Genomic DNA, 20,030 nt, shown 5'->3' with positions numbered 1-20,030 from the left:
TAGGAAATAAAACTGCAGCTGGAACATCTGTGTGGCAGATGTGGTGGGTTTTTCCTTCTTCCACTAAAAGGGCCACAATAACAGCCTCATATTTTTCTAACTTACAGAAGTTAAAATCAAGGCCACTCTGACAGCAGACAGCACAACCACACCAGCAGGGGGCAGTGTGACGCTGACCTGTGATATGAAGGATTCTGCTGACATAGAATTGACCCTGTGCACGAGAAAATGCTAACTTCCTGGTTTGAGACCGGATGTGGGGTTGTACATTTCCAGTAGCTTTACTTTGCGGTCAATCGCTAATGCGAAGATATACTCCAAAATCATGTCCAAAACTCGAAAACGGAAAGATCGCGTTAAGTTACAAAGAGGAGAAGGTGGGAACACTCACCACTGTTGTGTCATAAAAAATCTAATGATCAGTTTTGACGTTTAAAGAGTTTAGATCGATCAGTTGTTTACATCACTCAACACAAGCAGAACTGCATTACTGCATGCAGAAGACATTTAAACAGGCAAATGTTCAGCATTCAAACTACAGGTGAACGATAGTCAAACCAGATGTTTCCCCATTATGTCGATATCAGCTAGTCAAGTACACACCTACACAGCATGTTAACAAACCATGAAAAAATGCCACACAAAAAAATGAACGATTGCTGGTAAGGGTTTCTATACATTAGTATTTATGAAGGGTGTGTTGTGACTTACCTTCAAAATTACAGTGGTCCGTCGCTATAACGCAGTTCACCTTTCACCTCGCTGTTTCGCAGATTTTTAGTGCAAGTTTGCATGCTTTTTTTTTTTTTTTACATCACATTGTGTCCTGCGTCCTGATCGCTGCAGACGATCTCCTCCGTGACGTCTCTCCTGTACAGTACAGAATCGCTGCATCAATCGCTCGCAGTGTGACTCTGAAGTGCAGTACTGTATGTCCACGATGTCCACGCGTCAAAAAATAAAACTGGCTACTTGATTTCACCTATCGCTGGTTATTTTTAGAACATAACATCCGCGATAAACGAGGGACAGCTGAGAAATATAACATTTGAATCCCTTTTCTCTTTTGCTCTGAGGCGCAGGGGAAAAATATCGACAAGTCGATGAACATCATTTACAGATATATTGGGTAAATGCCCAAAACATCTATAGAAATGTAAATCGCCGCTTGATTCATTCATTTGCTTAACTTGTTTTGGACCGTAAACAAGGCGCGAATAGGACACCGGAAACAAAGCTCCCCACAGGAGTTTCCGCACCAGAAGTAGCATATGCTAACGCGCACATAGTCAATATGAGCTCAAAAAAACCTCATCAGAAAATGAGATCATCTCTTTTAGCTCTAAGACTGCTATCTCTATTTCTGAAGAAACACAAATTTAGTCACAACTAAAAGCGATTCAGTCATCATTCAGGAAACTGATGAGTTTGATTAATTCTTTGAGAGTTGAAAAAGGTCTTCTCCCAGTTGTAGAGGAAATCACTATTCACTAATCACCAGCACTTAAACCACTAAATCTGTCACATTATTAATTGTTAGGCTCAGTACATCGTTTCACCTTTGTTCAGTCTTCAGATCACTTACAGACACAGAGGAGTTCATGGTGCTGTTTTGTATTTTTAGAGTGATTTAAAAAACAGTTTGTGCTCCTTTCCTGGTTACTGAACCTTTACTCTTAGTTTTTCTTTGCCAGTCTAGTTTTGACTTTGGTGCCACATGAAAACTTTGTATTTCACCATTTATGAACTAATAATCACTTTATGAGAGCAGAGCAGCCTCCAGCTTTGAATCCATCACTGGAGGTTTAACAGCATTTTTAGCAACAGCTAACTGACGACTCATAGATTATATGTTCATAAGTGTATAAATATGTAAATGTAAAGATTTAAAAAAAAAACAAAGCAAATAGTGGAATATAAAGATCATTAAATTACTTGGTTTAATTAATTTTTCAAAAAGTATTATTTATTTTCAAGTCACAATTATCAGTTTCCTAATGATATACTTTTATTTGAACAGCTCCTCCTAAGCTCATTGTGTTCCTGCAGCCATCCAAGACTCAGTTAAACAGCAGTGTGATATACAGCGGTGAGACAGTCACTCTCAGATGTGAGATTCATGGAGGTGAAGGAGTTCAGTGGACATATGAGTGGAGACGAGGCCAGTCAAACACACATTCAGCATCCAGTGAATACACATTTAGCAGCGTTACTGAGTCTGATGCTGGAGGATACAGCTGCCGGGGCAGACGAGGCTCTTCCTGGACTGAGTGGAGTGATGTCATCACATTGACTGTATTACGTAAGTTGGACATATTTCTCTCATTTTAATTTCAAAAACAAAACAAAATAACTTCAACAGTACTGTGTGTTTCTGTTTTAGTTTAGTGTCTAAAGCTTTGTACAACAGTATTTAATGCCATTATAATACCATTCAGTAATCACTCACAGTGAAACATCTGGAATAGAAAAAAAATCTAATATTTTCACATGAAATAATTAATTTTCCCAATTTCTTTATGTGTTTCGCAAATACAGAGTTTGCATCAGTGTTTCAAAACTGAATGTGAGCTACTGTCCTCCAAATAAACTTTAAATATTGTTGTTGAAACACTTTGGCTGAACAGATGCTGAACAGATGCTGAACAGATGCTGCCATCAGCTGCTTCTCTGCTGGAACATTTCAGACAATAGCAAAACAAATTCAGGAATAAAAGAAACTCAGCTGTATTACTGTCATGTCCTCTCTAGAAGGCAGAGACCCAACATGAAAAGACATCCATTTTCTCTGAGTCACAATCAGCCACAGAACAAAACGTTTCTATACAGAATAGATGTTTTGATTATTCCACAGATTTATAAAAACAACATTAAGACCAAAACACGCAGAAGACACAAAGTGAGACAGAAACAGAAAACTCAGGGTTATTGATTGTTGTCATTCACTCTGCTGATTCTAAATATCATCAAATGACCTTTTTTAATATTTCAAATAAAAATGATTAAAAATGATAATTATTATTAACAAGAGCAATAAAAACCAGGACTGTTTCAATGATGCTTTTCTATAATTCTGCTAATGATATACTTTTATTTGAACAGCTCCTCCTAAGCCCACTGTGACCCTGCAGCCATCCTGGACTCAGATATACAGCGGTGAGACAGTCACTGTCAGATGTGAGATTCAGGGAGGTGAAGGAGCTCAGTGGACGTATGAATGGACACCAGCCAAGTTAAACACACCTCCAACATCCAATGAATACAGAATCACAGTTACTGAGTCTGACAGTGGAGGATACAGCTGCCGGGGCAGAAGGGACTATTTGTTAACAGAGTGGAGTGATATCATCACACTGACTGTATCATGTAAGTTGGAGATGATTCAACCAGATCATCTGTTTTATCAAAATAAGTGACAAAAATTTTTTCTTACAGCTTTGTAGGTGTTTCTTTCCTGCTTTTGAATAAAAGCCATCACTGTCAAAATCTGAAAATAGAAATTCATCTCTTCCACTCACTCAGGTTTCTCCTGCTTGCTGTAGTTACACTGGTTGGCTGTTACTGATACATTTGATAAAGGAGCAATTTACCAAAAACAAAAGTACAAAATAACACCAATGAAATGATAACTGCTCAATTTCATTTAAGAGCAATTCTCAAATGTTCAAAATACAATCAGATCATGTAAACCTGGGTTACTTTCTCATTGTTGATTAATAAACTCAATTATGTTTCAAATTAATTATTTGAACTGTCCATGTATGTAATTAACTATAAATACACAAAGGCAAATATAAAAAATAATCCCTGTGCTGATCAAAACAGAAATACAGAATATTATGTGTGACACAGTTTGTTTAATCTTTACTAGGGTTTCATGATATTTGATCATTTACATTTTTCCATCTTTAAATTGTTCTGATTCAGTCATTTTTACTTTTATGTTCTTTTTCTAAACTGAACTGCAGCGAAACCAAAGGCTGAACTGAGAGCTGATAGGACAGCTGTTCCAGTAGGGGGCAGTGTGACCCTGACCTGCTCTGTGAACCCATCATCATCATCGTCATCTGGATGGAAATACTACTGGTACAGTGATGGGAAATCTTATGAACCTGTGAGAAATGAACAAATCAGTGTCTCAGAGGGAGGAGTCTACAGCTGCAGAGGAGGAAGAGGAGAACCAGTTTACTACACAGAGGACAGTGAGTCAGTCAGGATTGACACAACTGGTGAGTTTAAATGTGACTTCCTACAAAGCACTACATCTGATGGTAATTGAACCTTTTGTCATTCATGTGTTTTTATTGTACTTTCTTGAACATTAACAGTGTCAAACAGGCCTGTTGTGACTCTGTATCCAAACTGGTCTGAGATATACAGAGGAGAGACGATCACTGTCAGATGTGAGATCCATGGAGGAGACACTGAGTGGGATTATGAGTGGGAAACAAACAGCATCATAAAAGCTCCAAATCAAAATGAATACAGGATTAGATCTGCTTCATCATCCAACAGTGGAAACTATCGCTGTAAGGGCAGAATGAAAAGTTCACAGTATGAAACAACAGAGTGGAGTGATTCAGTCACACTCACAGTTTCTCACAGTAAGTTGAAGATGTTTAATCCAGATTATCTGTTTTATCAAAATAAGTGAAAACACTTGTTTCTCTTACAGCTTTGCAGCTGTTTCTTTCGTGCTTTTGAATAAAATGTTTGTTTTTATTCTCCGGTCATCTTCTTGTTGCACAGGAGACATTTACAGATAGCTAAAACTAGAATCTCAGTTCACACGAGCACTTTATAACTAGCAGCCCTAAAATAACAGGCCAGAAGACTGAAATATAGAAAGACTTTCCAGTGCACATTAATTTATATTAAAAAAAAAAGTCACTCACTAGACCTGCAGAGTGGCTGGTTAGGAGTAATCAGTAACACAGTGAGTTACCAGTACAACAGCAACACAATGAATGGAATTACAACACTGAAAGCACAAAATCAGCTGTCCACAGATTTACAGAGAAAACCTTTCACAGTCACAGTCTGGTGTGGAATCAGTTCTTGGATTAAGTCCTCTGTGTGTCGCAGTAACAGAGATTATGGTGGAGTCCTACCACAGCTCAGAAGTGTGAATCAGTTTCCTGATCTCTGGATAAGTTGATCCATCAGGAACAGAAGACTTTAGTGGAAGTTCAGATCTCCTAGGCGTGGATCACCATCGAGGTTCAACAGTCTCAGGTTTCAGCGCCAAGATCTGCACTCGGCTAATAAACCTGATCTGTTGTGCAACACAAACAATCAAATGGTAAATGGCCTGTATTTGTATAGCGCTTTACTAGTCCTTAAGGACCCCAAAGCGCTTTACACATTCAGTCATCCACCCATTCACACACACATTCACACACTGGTGATGGCAAGCTACATTGTAGCCACAGCCACCCTGGGGCGCACTGACAGAGGCGAGGGTGCCGGACACTGGCGCCACCGGGCCCTCTGACCAATCAAGGCTTATTTCAGCATTCCTACCAGCTCAGCTGGAAATCACATCCAAACTGCTCCCTGTAATGGCAGCGGTGATGTTCACCATGCTTATTATTCATCCATCCATCCATCTTCATCCGCTTTATCCGGGGCCGGGTCACGGGGGCAGCAGCCTAAGCAGAGAAGCCCAGACCTCCCTCTCCCCAGCCACCTCCTCCAGCTTATCTGGGGGAACACCAAGGCGTTCCCAGGCCAGCCGAGAGATATAATCTCTCCAGCGTGTCCTGGGTCTGCCCCGGGGCCTCCTCCCGGTGGGACATGCCCGGAACACCTCACCCAGGAGGCATCCTTGTCAGATGCCCGAACCACCTCAGCTGGCTCCTTTCGATGTGCAGGAGCAGCGGCTCTACTCTGAGCCCCTCCTGGATGGCCAAACTTCTCACCCTATCTCTAAGGGAGAGGCCAGCCACCCTTCGGAGGAAGCTCATTTCCGCCGCTTGTATCCGCGATCTCATTCTTTCGGTCACTACCCACAGCTCGTGGCCATAGGTGAGGGTAGGGACGTAGATCGACCGGTAAATTGAGAGCTTCGCTTTTACACTCAGCTCCCTCTTCATCACGACGGACCGGTGCAGCGTCCGCATCACTGCAGCCGCAGCACCAATCCGTCTGTCGATCTCCGGCTCCCTTCTCCCATCACTCGCGAACAAGACCCCCGAGATACTTAAACTCCTCCATGCTTATTAGTGTGGCCTAAAGACATCTGTGCGACAGGAAATGTCAGCTTCCACGGCAAAAGAATATAAAACACACTTACTAGGTCTCATCTTAGCTATCAGAGGCTTCAACATCAGATTTAGTAAAGAACAAGCACATAGCATGCTAACTGACACCAAAGCAAACCAACTGTGACTCAACAAATCCTCATTCAAAGTCCATCAAACAGACTTTATCCACAAGGACTGAAGTTGGACACCATCACTGTCAAAGACTGGAAATAAAAATACATCTGTTCACAAGTTGCTTTGTTGTTGAATCTCTTCCCCTCACTCAGGTTTCTCCTGCTCGCTGTGGTTACACTGATTGGCTGTTACTGATACATTTGATAAAGGAACAATACACCAAAAACAGAAGTTCAAAATAACACCAATGAAATGATAACTGCTCACATTCATTTAGAAGCAATTCTCAAATGTTCAAAATACAATCAGATCCGGGCGCCGTTTTTTTTGTTTGTTTGTTTGTTTTTTGTACTTATTTATTTTAACATACCATACCACCTTTATTTATAAAGCACTTTAACATAAAACTAGAGTTCACAAAGTGCTGTACATGCAAATAGCATAAGTAAAGTAAAGAAAATTAAAAATAAGATCAAATAAAATAAATAACTAAATTAAATTAAAATATGTTAAAACAAATTGAATCAACCCCTTTAATCAGTGCCAAAGGCTTCAGCGATTAAATATGCTTTAGGAAAATGTTTAAACTCAGAAAGAGAAGAGATGTGCCTAATGTGCAAGGGCAGATCATTCCACAACTTTGGAGCAGCTACAGCAAAAGCACGATCACCTTTAAATTTATACTTGGTTTTCAGTACCTTAAGGAGCTACTGATTGGCGGACCTAAGGGAATGGGCAGGTGTATATGGTTGGAGCAGCTCAGAGAGGTACGGGGGGGCCAGGCCATTAAGAGATTTAAAAACAAATAAGAGAATTTTAAAAACAATCCTAAAGTGTACATGTAGCCAGTGGAGTGAAATTAAAATGGGGGTAATGTGCTCAGACATTTTTGTTCCAGTTAAAAGACGTGCTGCAGCATTTTGTACAACCGTTTCTTTATTTATAGTTGATAGTACAGCTTAGATAGTGTTATACACTCTATTGCCATTCTCCTGCCCCCCTTTGCTCTATTGTCTCGCAGCAGTAGCAGCAGTCATATTTTGGCCCACTGTCATTTAAGTTTGTAGGGATGTGTTTATGTATCGCTCTCTAGGTTCTTCCACAGCATTTCAGTCAGTTTGAGCTCTGAACTTTGTTTCAACAATTGTGAAACCTTCATTCTTTTGTTTTTCAGCCTTTGTGTTGCTGCTGTACTTGTGTAATTTTAGCAAAGGCAAATATTAAAAAATAATCCCTGTGCTGATCAAAACAGAAATACAGGATATTATGTGTGACACAGTTTGATCTTAACTAGGGTTTCATGATATTTGATCATTTACATATTTCCATCTTTAAATTGTTCTTATTCAGTCATTTTTATTTGTATGTTCTTGTTCTAAACTGAACTGCAGTGAAACCAAAGGCTGAACTGAGAGCTGTTCCAGTAGGGGGCAGTGTGACCCTGACCTGCTCTGTGAGCCCATCATCATCATCATCATCATCTGGATGGAAATACTACTGGTACAGTGATGGGAAATCTTATGAACCTGTGAGAAATGAACAAATCAGTGTCTCAGACGGAGGACTCTACTGGTGCAAAGGAGGAAGAGGAGAACCAGTTTACTACACAGAGGACAGTGAGGCAGTCAGGATTGACAAAATTGGTGAGTTCAAACTTTAAATTTCCCACAAAGCACTACATCTGATGGTAACTGAATCTTTTGTCATTCATGTGTTTTTATTGTACTTTCTTGAACATTAACAGTGTCAAACAGGCCTGTTGTGACTCTGTATCCAAACTGGTCTGAGATATACAGAGGAGAGACGATCACTGTCAGATGTGAGATCCATGGAGGAGACACTGAGTGGGATTATGAGTGGGAAACAAACAGCATCAAAAAACCTCCAAATCAAAATGAATACAAGATTAAATCTGCTTCATCATCCAACAGTGGAAACTATCGCTGTAAGGGCAGAATGAAAAGTTCACAGTATGAAACAACAGAGTGGAGTGATTCAGTCACACTCACAGTTTCTCACAGTAAGTTGAAGATGTTTAATCCAGATTATCTGTTTTATCAAAATAAGTGAAAACACTTGTTTCTCTTACAGCTTTGCAGCTGTTTCTTTCGTGCTTTTGAATAAAATGTTTGTTTTTATTCTCCGGTCATCTTCTTGTTGCACAGGAGACATTTACAGATAGCTAAAACTAGAATCTCAGTTCACATGAGCACTTTATAACTAGCAGCCCTAAAATAACAGACCAGAAGACTGAAATATAGAAAGACTTTCCAGTGCACATTAATTTATATTAAAAAAAAAGTCACTCACTAGACCTGCAGAGTGGCTGGTTAGGAAAGTAACACAGTGAGTTACCAGTACAACAGCAACACAATGAATGGAATTAAAGCTGCAAGCAGCGATATGAGGGCCCTCGCACCCCCGGCGCGTCGAGCCAAGCCCAACACCTAAAACCAGCGCTTCCGATCTGATGTCACATTGATGGAATTCATGCATTTAACCACCAGCTAAAATTTCATCTCATTCAACCATTATTATAGTCGTCCCACTAGGTGGCGCTCTAACCATTACTGACAAATGGCATAACAAACATTTCCGAGCTCGAGTCTCATCACGCCTGCGACCTTTGGGAGAGATTGGACATTGTGTTTTTGAGCGACAGCAGGTTACTGCTTTTTGGCGAGTGATTGAAACTCCACGTGCCGCCATGACCACCCCGTTTCCCTGAACGTAAAAAGCTTCGCAATTTAACATCACAAAGGTCTTTAGATTCCACACACAGGAGATCGCGTAAATCTAATGAAATCCCTTGGAGGAGTTCGTCAAAGTATGAGGCCTGAAAAGAGGGGAAAATGTCGCCAAATTTACACATTAATTTTAAAATGGCTGACTTCCTGTTGGATTTGGGATATTGCTCCAAGAGACTTTTTTGTACATCTTGATATCTCCAATAAGCTTGCCAGGTTTCAAACTCATACATAAAACACAGAGCAGGGGCTGTTGTTTTGAAATTTTGTAGGGGGCGCTGTGGAGCCATTTTGCGCTGTTCAAGGAAAATGAACATATAAAAAGAAATCCCTCATCACATTAGAGGTGTGCGCCAAATTTCAAGACTTTTTAAACTTTTCAAGCCCCTCAAAAGCCACTTCATCTTTCATGGTGAACTGCGCTGCCACCAGGGTGCGCCGTTCAGTTTATAGTCACAATTTTCTCACTGAAGCATCAAGAGGGACTGATGGTGATATTCACCGCTTTTGAGGTGGCCACGATGAACCTGTGAAAATCAGTACAACAAAATGAAAGACATGACATTTCCTGGTGCCACTAGGTGGCGCTCTACGTATTCCTGACAATGGGCATATCAATCTGTTCAGGGCGGGTCTGACATCATCCCTGTAAAATCTGGTACTGATCAGATTGGATTTCATTGAGTTACACTAATTTGTTTCTTTATGGCGAGACCTCAATGTTCGCCATGCTGCTGGGGTCACACCCTTCAGCGAAAACTCACAGTTTTCTCTGTAACCCAAGACCAACTCCTTAAGGCTTTCCTGGAGAAATTTGAGGCTGCAGATGTCACCCATTACAATACTGTACCCCAAAGTGTAAAACATGACATTTCCTGTTCCCACTAGGTGGCGCTGTCCCTGGTGTCAAATATGGCAGTTGAAATATGTTCAGGGGTGGAGCCTTATCATATGTGTCCACTTTGGTCAAGGTCGGACAATGTATGACAGAACGAGAGGCAATAAGATTTTCATGGCGAGTCATCGAAATTCGCCGTGGCGCCACGGCCTCACAGTAACCCGAAAACTCAAAAGCTCCGCAATTTAACATGGCCCAGGTGTGTAGTTGACACTGACCAAATATGAAGCTTGTACGATGAAATTCCAATGAGGAGTTCGCAAAAGTTCGAGGCATGGAAATGGCAAAATTAGAGCCAAAATGTCACCTTCACTTCCAAATGGCGGACTTCCTGTTGGGTTTAGGACATGGCCATAATAGACTTTTATGTGCGTCTCCGAACGTTAGATATGTGTTCCGAGTTTTATACATGTAGGTCATACCCATCTCGGGGGCTCGCGTTTCTCATTTTTCTAGGTGGCGCTACTGAGCCAATTTTCCCTGGACATGTCTACGGACATTAAAATACGTAAATTTTCACCAGACCTGACGCGTGTGCAAAATTTCATGAGTTTTCGAGCATGTTTAGGCCCTCAAAAGGCCGATTCATTTGCCGAAATAATAATAATAATAATAATAATAATAATAATAATAATAATAATAATAATAATAATAATAAGAAACAGAGCAGATACAATAGGGCCTTCGCACTTTTGTGCTCGGGCCCTAATTACAACACTGAAAGCACAAAATCAGAATACACAGATTTACAGAGAAACCTTCCACAGTCACAGTCTGGTGTGGAATCAGTTCTTGAAATAAATCCTTTGTGTGTCAGAGCAACAGAGATTATGGTGGAGTCCTACCACAGCTCAGAAGTGTGAATCAGTTTCCTGATCTCTGGATAAGTTGATCCATCAGGAACAGAAGACTTTAGTGGAAGTTCAGATCTCCTAGGCGTGGATCACTTTCGAGGTTCAGCAGTCTCAGGTTTCAGCGCCAAGATCTGCACTCGGATAATAAACCTGGTGTTACATCCCGTGAGGCTGTGGGAGTGTGTGGGTGGGGTGTTTGCCCGCTCTCTCCGCCTCCTCCTCTCTTGCCACTCCTACCCCCTCTGTCTCTCTCACTCTCCTCTCTTCCCAGGACACAGCTGCTCTTGATTAGCCTCGTTTGCCACCTGAATCCTGTCAGCAATCACCTCTGAGGCTATATAAGCTGGGGATGAGCTGTGAGCGAGGTGGGGGTTTTTTTTGGGGGGGGGGTTTCCCCCCTCTGTAGCTCTACGCATTTTTCTGCTAGGTTTTGGACAGACGGCCTCCTTGCGAGTAGTGAGTAGATGGGCTTGTGGGCCCTGGAAGTGTCTCCCTGTGGTGAGAAGTGGGAAGTGCCTCCCCTTTTGTTTGGTAGTTTTTTCTTTTGTTGTTGCGAGTGTTTCCTTTGTTTCTTTGGCATTATTGGTAAAACGGCGTTGCCGACTCTTTAAGTTAACGTCATTTGTAATAAAACTATATTATTTGTAATAAAGCCATATTATTATAGAACAACTCTGTGTGTTTTCCTTTTCATTCTGTTTCCGGACCCATTTGTTACTGCTCCCCTCACTCGCACGCCTAGACCCCTTCGGGGGGGATGTAACAATGTGGGGGCTCGTCCGGGATATGAATGGAAGGAACAGCAATTGAGTTTTAGTGAGTTGTTTGCCGGTGGCCTGTTTAGTTGTATTGTATCTGCTGCGCTCTCTGTAGTTAGCAAAGGGGAGTGTCTAGCTGAGCGTAAGCTCCTCCTTCAGGCACTCATTTTTTATTTTGTCTTTTTTATTTTCGGAGTAATCCCGGGTAGGGATTAGTTCCCTGTCGGGGGTAGGCTTGTCGGTGCTTTGTGCACTTGATGCTTAGCCTTTAATGTTGCCTCGAGCCTGGTACACTCCAGAAGCTAACTAGGCTAAGATTTTAGTAGGTAGGTCTGGGAAGAGGGTCGGTGGTATTTTTATTTTTTGGTTAACCTGTGGCCACACATTTCCCACCTGTTTTCTATTTGTGTATTGGAAGTGGTGCTTCTTTGTTGTTATTGTTAGCCTCAGGTAGTTTTTTGTTTTAGTTTTAATGGCTACCTTTGATATTGCCGCGTTTAAGGAAAACCCTTCGCTTGTCCAGCTGGATGCCTGTAGGAAGAGGGATTTGCACGAGGTGGCATCATTTTATGGCATTTGTGTCTCCACAGCTCTGCGTAAGGCTGAGCTGAAAGCTGCTCTTGTGTCTGGCTTGGTGGAGAAAGGGATAGTGGTCCTGCCAGTGTCTACCAGTCTACCTGAGCATGGTGTAACATCTCAGCCTGTTCCGCAGGTGCCAGATCAAGCTGTAGCTCCATCAGTGTCTACGCCTGTTGCTCAGGGGCTGCCTGAGGACAAGCCGATGACACTGCCTCACTTCAAACCACTCTCCATAGAGTCATCAGTAGGTTCGAAGCAGGATGCTAGGCTATGTGTCCGCCTGGCTCGTCTCCAGTTGGAAAAGGAGGATCGTGAGAGGGAGTTCCAGTTAAAGAAGGAGTTGGAACTTAAGCGTTTAGAGGCAGAGCTTGCCAGAGCCAGGAAGGTTGAACTGAAAAAGGTGGAGGCGGAGACAACTGTCAGGTTGCGACAGTTGGAACTCCAGCAGGGTTCCCTTCCTGTGACTGTCTCCATTCGGCAGGCAGACACACCGTTTGATGTAGGGAAAAACAGTCATCTGGTTCCGGTGTTCCGCGACACTGAGGTTGACAGCTACTTCGAGTCGTTTGAACGAATAGCCACAGCCTTGCACTGGCCACGGGAGTCGTGGGCCATTTTGCTACAATATAAGCTGGCAGGTAAGGCTCAAGAAGTTTGTTCCTCGTTGTCAGCTGAGGACAGCCTGGACTACGACAAGCTGAAAAGTGCTATTCTGCTGGCTTATGAGCTGGTCCCAGAAGCCTATAGGCAGCATTTCCGGGGGTTGAAAAGGGGACAGGGTCAGTCCTATCTTGATTTCACCAGGGAAAAAAGTGTCCTTTTCGATCGGTGGTGTGTGGCCTGCAAAGCTACTGACCTGGCTTCGATCCGGGAACTAATGCTCATAGAGGAATTTAAGAACTGCATTGCCGAGCGCATTGCAGTATATATTAATGAACAAAAGGTTTCCTCACTACAGCAGGCTGCGACATTGGCTGATGAGTTCGCGCTCGTCCACAAAACCAGTGTCTGTAGGTATGACAGACGCGATGCCCCAGTAAAGGCTAGCGAGGTGCCAGTTGCACAGCACCCGAAGAGTAAGGTACTTGTGTCTCGTTCCAAGGCAGACCGAAAGTGTTTTTTCTGTTTTAAGTCTGGCCATTTAATCACAGATTGTGAAGCTTATAAACAGAAACAATCAGTCTCGACTTCACGTAAACCAAAAGGGGTGGGGCTGATTAAAACCATGCCTCCTGTCAGTAGGCCCCCCTCCCCTGAGACCCCGGATGAGTGTTTTAAGCCCTTCATTTTTAAGGGGACAGTTTCGCTGTCTGGTAAGCCCGAGGATAAGCGTGAAGTGACAATTCTGCGTGACACTGGTGGCTCACAGTCCCTCATACTAGCTAGTGTGTTTGAATTTGATGAGAAGTCTGATTGTGACACTAGCATCATTGTGAGAGGTGTTGGGATGAGTTTTGTGCCTGCTCCCCTCCATCGTATTTGGGTACAGAGTGAGCTAGCAAGTGGTTTCTTTTCAGTGGGTGTGCGGCCTTCTTTCCCAATTAATGGGGTCGATTTTATAATCGGAAATGATATAGCGGGTGGGAAAGTTTACCCCTACCCCTGAGGTGACCAACAATCCTGTTATAGAGCCTGTGTTCGATGCCCTCAGCCAGCAGCACCCAGATGTGTTCCCGGTGAGCATTCTGACTCGTTCACGTGCCCAGCAACAAGGTGGGGGGGTTGATTTGTCAGAATCAGTGATTGGCTCTATTCTAGAGAAGGATGTGATGCCCTGTACTGATGAGGAAGATAATGGAGCCTTAGAGTCGGCTCAAAGTGTGGTTGAGCCAGCTCCTGAGTCTGAAGCTCCTTTTCTGCTCACCTGGGAAGCACTTGTGAAGGCTCAGAAAGAGGACCCTTCATTAGTTAAGTGTTTTACTGCTGCAGCTCAGTATAATGGTGGTGAGGGGAGCAAGAAGCAGACATTTTTCATTTGGGAAGGTTTATTGATGCGCAAGTGGACCCCAAGGCCTGGAGAAGACTGGAGTACAGTGCGGCAGATAGTGGTTCCGACATGTCTGCGGCGGCATGTGCTACAGTTAGCACATGATCATTCATGGTCAGGTCATTTGGGTGTCACCAAAACGTATGACCGTATACTGCAGCGTTTCTTTTGGCCGGCAATGAAAGCAGATGTAGTGCAGTTTTGTAACACCTGTCACACTTGCCAACTTGTGGGTAAACCGAACCAGGTGGTGCCCCGCGCCCCTCTACGTCCTATCCCTGCTGTTGGTGAACCATTTGAGCATATCCTGGTAGACTGTGTTGGCCCCTTACCAAAGACGCGGGCAGGGAATCAGTTCTTGTTAGCCATAATGTGTGTGTCCACTCGATTTCCCGAGGCGATTCCACTGCGGAGAATCACCACAGCCAGCATTACCAAAGCACTAGTCAAATTCTTTACCACCTTTGTCCTCCCGAAAACTGTGCAGACAGATCAGGGTACCAATTTCTTGTCCAGGGATTTTAAATGGACTTTACAGTCCTTTGGAGTTTCTCATTCCGTGTCTAGTGCTTATCACCCAGAGTCACAAGGCGCACTTGAGTGGTGGCATCAAACTCTCAAGGCAATGTTGAGTAAGTATTGCCATGACACGGGAAAAAGCTGGGATGAAGGGGTCCCTTTTTTATTGTTCGCTATACGTGATGCGAAGCAGGAGTCTTTGGGGTTCAGCCCATCTACCCTGGTGTTTGGACATGATGTGCGGGGTCCACTAAAGGTGCTGAAGGAGAGTTTTCTCAGCAGTTGTGTGGCTAAAACTAATGTGGTGGAGTTTGTAAAAACATGCAAGGACAGGTGGCAACGGGCTACTTTGTTAGCAAAAGAGGCTCTCTGTGTATTCCAGGCAAACATGAAGAGAAGATTTGATCAAAAAGCAGTGGAAAGACAGTTTCAGCCTGGGGACAAAGTTCTTGTGTTGCTGCCCATGCCTAATTCTGCTCTCATGGCTCGTTTTTCAGGCCCCTATGTGATAGTGAAAAAAGTGTCTGACACCAACTATATTCTCAACACCCCAGAACGCAGGAGGAAGACTCGCCTATGCAATGTTAACATGCTGAAACTATACCATACCAGAGACACCAGCATAACAGAACCATCAGACACCGCTGGGACGGCTGTCCCCGGTTTAGTCCCTGTTACCCTGCTAAGTGTAGAAGTTAAGGGTGATGATGATCTGGGTACCCTTTCTGAGGGACAGCAATGTGGGCGGTTGTCAAATTCTGTTTTTTTTAGCTAAGGCCGAGACCCACCTGTCTCATCTTCCTCCGTCCCAGTGTAAAGATGTACTTGGCTTGTTGCACTCCTACCGTCTCTCTTTAGTGACGTACCCTCCCGTACCAATGTTTGTGAGCATGACATTGATGTTCGTGACGCAGCCCCAATCAAGCAGCATGCATACCGCTGCCCCGTCGCCAAACGTGAAGTGATGAAAAAGGAAGTTGAGTACTTAGTAGAAAACGGCTTGGCACAACCTAGTTGTAGCCCCTGGAGCTCCCCATGTCTACTGATGCCTAAGTCTGATGGCACACCCCGTTTCTGCACAGATTATCGGAAGGTAAATGCTGTAACAGTCTCGGACTCGTTTCCGCTTCCTCGTAAGGAAGACTGCATCGACAGCATAGGCCCTGCCAAATTCATTACCAAACTCGATCTCCTTAAAGGCTACTGGCAGGTGCCTCTCACTTCCAGAGCTTCAGATATTTCTGCATTTGTCACCCCTGACCACTTCATGCAATATACAGTAATGGCCTTTGGCATGAAAAATGCCCCAGCTACCTTTTAACGTTTGATGCAGTTGGTGTTGGGAGATGTGCCCCAGTGCAATGTGTATCTAGATGATGTAGTGCTATACACAGACACGTGGGCAGATCATATGTCCCTCTTGAGGACATTTCAGCGGCTAGCCGAGGCCTCGTTGACCCTCAATCTCGCTAAATGTGAGTTTGATAAGGCAACAGTAACTTACCTAGGTAAGCAGGTGGGGTTTGGACAGGTCCGCCCAGTGGAGGCGAATATTGCTGCAATCCTGGACTACCCGATTCCAACCACCAGACGGGAACAAAGGCTGTTCCTAGGTATGACCGGATATTACCGGTGTTTCTGTAAAAACTTTTCTGTTGTCATGACTCCGCTAACCAAACTGTGTAGCCCAAAGGTGCCTTTTGAATGGTCAGTTGAGTGCCAGCATGCCTTTGAGTCGGCAAATTCCCTCCTGTGCAGCACCCCTGTCTTGGCGGCTCCTAACTTCTCTCGGCCCTTCAAGCTAGAGGTCGATGCCAGCGCCACCGGAGCCGGGGCTGTTCTACTGCAGGATGATGAGGAGGGTGTGTGCCATCCGGTCTGTTATTTCTCTGCGAAGTTCAAACGCCATCAGCTGAACTACTCTACCATAGAGAAGGAAGCCTTGGCTCTGCTTCTGGGTCTGCAGCATTTCGCAGTGTATGTGGGCTCCAGCCCTTCCCCGGTGTTCACAGATCACAATCCCCTCGTTTTTCTGAACCGGATGTACAACCAGCACCAGCGACTGATGCGCTGGACACTGCTGGCCCAGGACTATAATCTGGTGATCAAACACAAAAAAGGTACTCACAATATAGTAGCTGATGCAGTGTCATGCAGCTCACAATAAGGTGTTGTTGTGGTTTTGGTAGAGCTTGAATGTAGGGGGGGGGAGTTACATCCTGTGAGGCTGTGGGAGTGTGTGGGTGAGGTGTTTGCCCGCTCTCTCCGCCTCCTCCTCTCTTGCCACTCCTACCCCCTCTGTCTCTCTCACTCTCCTCTCTCCCCAGGACACAGCTGCTCTTGATTAGCCTCGTTTGCCACCTGAATCCAGTCAGCAATCACCTCTGAGGCTATATAAGCTGGGGATGAGCTGTGAGCGAGGTGGGGGGTTTTTTTCCCCCTCTGTGGCTCTATGCATTTTTCTGCTAGGTTTTGGACAGACAGCCTCCTTGCGAGTAGTGAGTAGATGGGCTTGTGGACCCTGGAAGTGTCTCCCTGTGGTGAGAAGTGGGAAGTGCCTCCCCTTTTGTTTGGTAGTTTTTTCTTTTGTTGTTGCGAGTGTTTCCTTTGTTTCTTTGGCATTATTGGTAAAACGGCGTTGCCGACTCTTTAAGTTAACGTCATTTGTAATAAAACTATATTTTTATAGAACAACTCTGTGTGTTTTCCTTTTCATTCTGTTTCCGGACCCATTTGTTACTGGTCCCCTCACTCGCACGCCTAGACCCCTTCGGGGCGGGGGGGACGTAACACCTATTGCAACACAAACAATCGAATGGTAAATGGCCTGTATTTGTATAGCGCTTTACTAGTCCTTAAGGACCCCAAAGCGCTTTACACATTCAGTCATCCACCCATTCACACACACATTCACACACTGGTGATGGCAAGCTACATTGTAGCCACAGCCACCCTGGGGCTCACTGACAGAGGCGAGGCTGCCGGACACTGGCGCCACCGGGCCCTCTGACCAATCAAGGCTTATTCCAGCATTCCTAACAGCTCAGCTGGAAATTACATCCAAACTGCTCCCTGTAATGGCAGCGGTGATGTTCACCATGCTTATTATTCATCCATCCATCCATCTTCATCCGCTTTATCCGGGGCCGGATCGCAGGGGCAGCAGCCTAAGCAGAGAAGCCCAGACCTCCCTCTCCCCAGCCACCTCCTCCAGCTTATCTGGGGAACACCAAGGCGTTCCCAGGCCAGCCGAGAGATATAATCTCTCCAGCTGGCCTGGGTCTGCCCCGGGGCCTCCTCCCGGTGGGACATGCCCGGAACACCTCACCCAGGAGGCGCCCAGGAGGCATCCTTGTCAGATGCCCGAACCACCTCAGCTGGCTCCTTTCGATGTGCAGGAGCAGCGGCTCTACTCTGAGCCCCTCCCGGATGGCCGAACTTCTTACTCTATCTCTAAGGGAGAGGCCAGCCATCCTTCGGAGAAAGCTCATTTCCGCCGCTTGTATCCGCGATCTCATTCTTTCGGTCACTACCCACAGCTCGTGGCCATAGGTGAGGGTAGGGACGTAGATCGACCGGTAAATTGAGAGCTTCGCTATTATGCTCAGCTTCACCACGACGGACCGGTGCAGCGTCCGCATCACTGCAGCCGCAGCACCAATCCGTCTGTCGATCTCCGGCTCCCTCCTCCCATCCAGTGTTGGTCAAGTTACTTGAAAAAAGTAATCAGTTACTAATTACTGATTACTTCCCCCCAAAAGTAATCCTGTTATTTTACTAATTACTTATTTTCAATAGTAATTAATTACTTAGTTAGTTACTTTTTAAAAACACGATTTACAACCTGAATATGTGATAAAGCGATAGATCTTTCAGTCCAATTCTACTTTTTCTGCATAATCCATCATACAAAATGTAATCAAATGGAAACGTCTCTTTTTAAAACTTTAAACTTTAAATCTTTTAACTTTATGCATCAAGCAAAAATGTAATTATATGCAAAATTCTCTTACTGGAAGAAATTTGTTTAACATTTAAACCTATTTTCTAGTGATGGGTAGATGAGGCCTCGTGAAGCGTTTCAGCACATTCCCCAAACTGTATCGATACTGTGTCGACACAGTGTTGCTGTTTTGCTCCATACTGACACCTGCTGGACCTTAAATATCACTGCAGGCAACTTACTTCAGACTCGCAACAGACACTGATTCAATGACCTAGTCATACGTGTATACACTGTAAGGTATTGTACTTTCCATGGAATCATTTTATATCTTTTACATTTCAAATATTGTAGACATCTTTAAAATATATTGTGAATGACATTAAGTGAAAATTAGAATGAAAGTATTGTGAATGTAATATTACCCATTTAAATGTAACTGACTCAGAGTTTATTATAAATTTTTATTCAGAAAAATAAGTTTATCCAATGTTTTTGCATTCAGTCTATTGCGGGTTTTTTTTTTTTTTTTTTTTTTTTTTGACATCATTTCCCCAGCTTTGGAAAACTCACAGGCACAGATGAAGCTGGGGTACACAAACTGTAAAGCCAGGTGGAAAAGGTTCAGATAAGATGTCTTCCTATTCCCCCAGTACGTTAAAGGATCCTCTGATCTTGGAATGTTTCTCTCCGACACTCTCCACAATACTAAGGGGTTGGCAGTCCTTTATAATAAAATTCAGGACTGCCTGGTCCAGAACAGTCTTCCTAGATGCTTGATTTCAAAATAATAAAACACATATTAATCAAAAAAAAATGATGATAAAGCTGTTCAGTGTCAATATAGGCCTACCTGTGTTCATTCTCAGTGTGTTTGTCTCCTCATTTTCATGTTTGGCTCTGTAATGCCTAAACACTGAGGAGGTGTTTTTGTTTGTGTAATAAAGCTCTGCAGAACAGATGCGACATTTAACCTGCATAAAATGAAATAAATAATTTACACTGCAAGTCACATTGCTGTTTTTCCTATTCTGATAGATTACACTGAAACAACGACAGACAAACTATTTGCAGTTAAAAGATCAAAATGATCCCACACAGCAGAAACAATTCTTTTTCTTTCGGGCTCCGTTTTGTTATGGAGAGATGTGTATTTTTGTTTTTTTTTGTTCTTTTTATCTTTGCGAGACTAATTTTGTATTTTTTTGGTGGCGACTCATTCCCTTGGCAGATTCGGATGTGGTACCTTTTAAACACAGTTTGGCGCGTAGGCAATGAGCGATACAGCAGCTGTATCGATCACGTGACTTTTTCTTAAAGCGACGCACGCACCGATACAGGCTTCACTCTGTGAGCTTGATACAT

General features: G+C 43.7%; 2 protein-coding genes and 1 long non-coding RNA gene across 3 annotated transcripts in view; 2 read left to right on the top strand and 1 right to left on the bottom strand.

The window, feature by feature from the left end:
- The window catches only part of LOC109198185 (low affinity immunoglobulin gamma Fc region receptor II-b), a 997,390-nt gene that overhangs the window by 873,911 nt on the left and 103,449 nt on the right, over positions 1-20,030 (top strand). The window lies entirely within an intron of this gene.
- The window catches only part of LOC112846491 (uncharacterized), a 161,832-nt gene that overhangs the window by 95,960 nt on the left and 45,842 nt on the right, over positions 1-20,030 (bottom strand). Inside the window, exon 2 of the long non-coding RNA XR_003219487.1 lies at positions 17,016-17,018. This is a non-coding gene — a long non-coding RNA (uncharacterized LOC112846491). The remainder of the gene's footprint in view (positions 1-17,015; positions 17,019-20,030) is intronic.
- The window catches only part of LOC109196528 (leukocyte immunoglobulin-like receptor subfamily B member 3A), a 122,303-nt gene that overhangs the window by 99,191 nt on the left and 3,082 nt on the right, over positions 1-20,030 (top strand). The window contains exons 9-12 of the mRNA XM_025906000.1: positions 3,969-4,229; positions 4,329-4,604; positions 7,772-8,023; positions 8,125-8,400. Coding sequence (XP_025761785.1) covers positions 3,969-4,229; positions 4,329-4,604; positions 7,772-8,023; positions 8,125-8,400 — 1,065 coding nt within the window. The remainder of the gene's footprint in view (positions 1-3,968; positions 4,230-4,328; positions 4,605-7,771; positions 8,024-8,124; positions 8,401-20,030) is intronic.

Source organism: Oreochromis niloticus, linkage group LG3 (genome assembly GCF_001858045.2).
Source record: "Oreochromis niloticus isolate F11D_XX linkage group LG3, O_niloticus_UMD_NMBU, whole genome shotgun sequence".
NCBI lineage: Eukaryota > Metazoa > Chordata > Actinopteri > Cichliformes > Cichlidae > Oreochromis > Oreochromis niloticus.
Note: the sequence above shows the minus strand (reverse complement) of the source record. Positions and strands in the feature narration are given on the sequence as shown.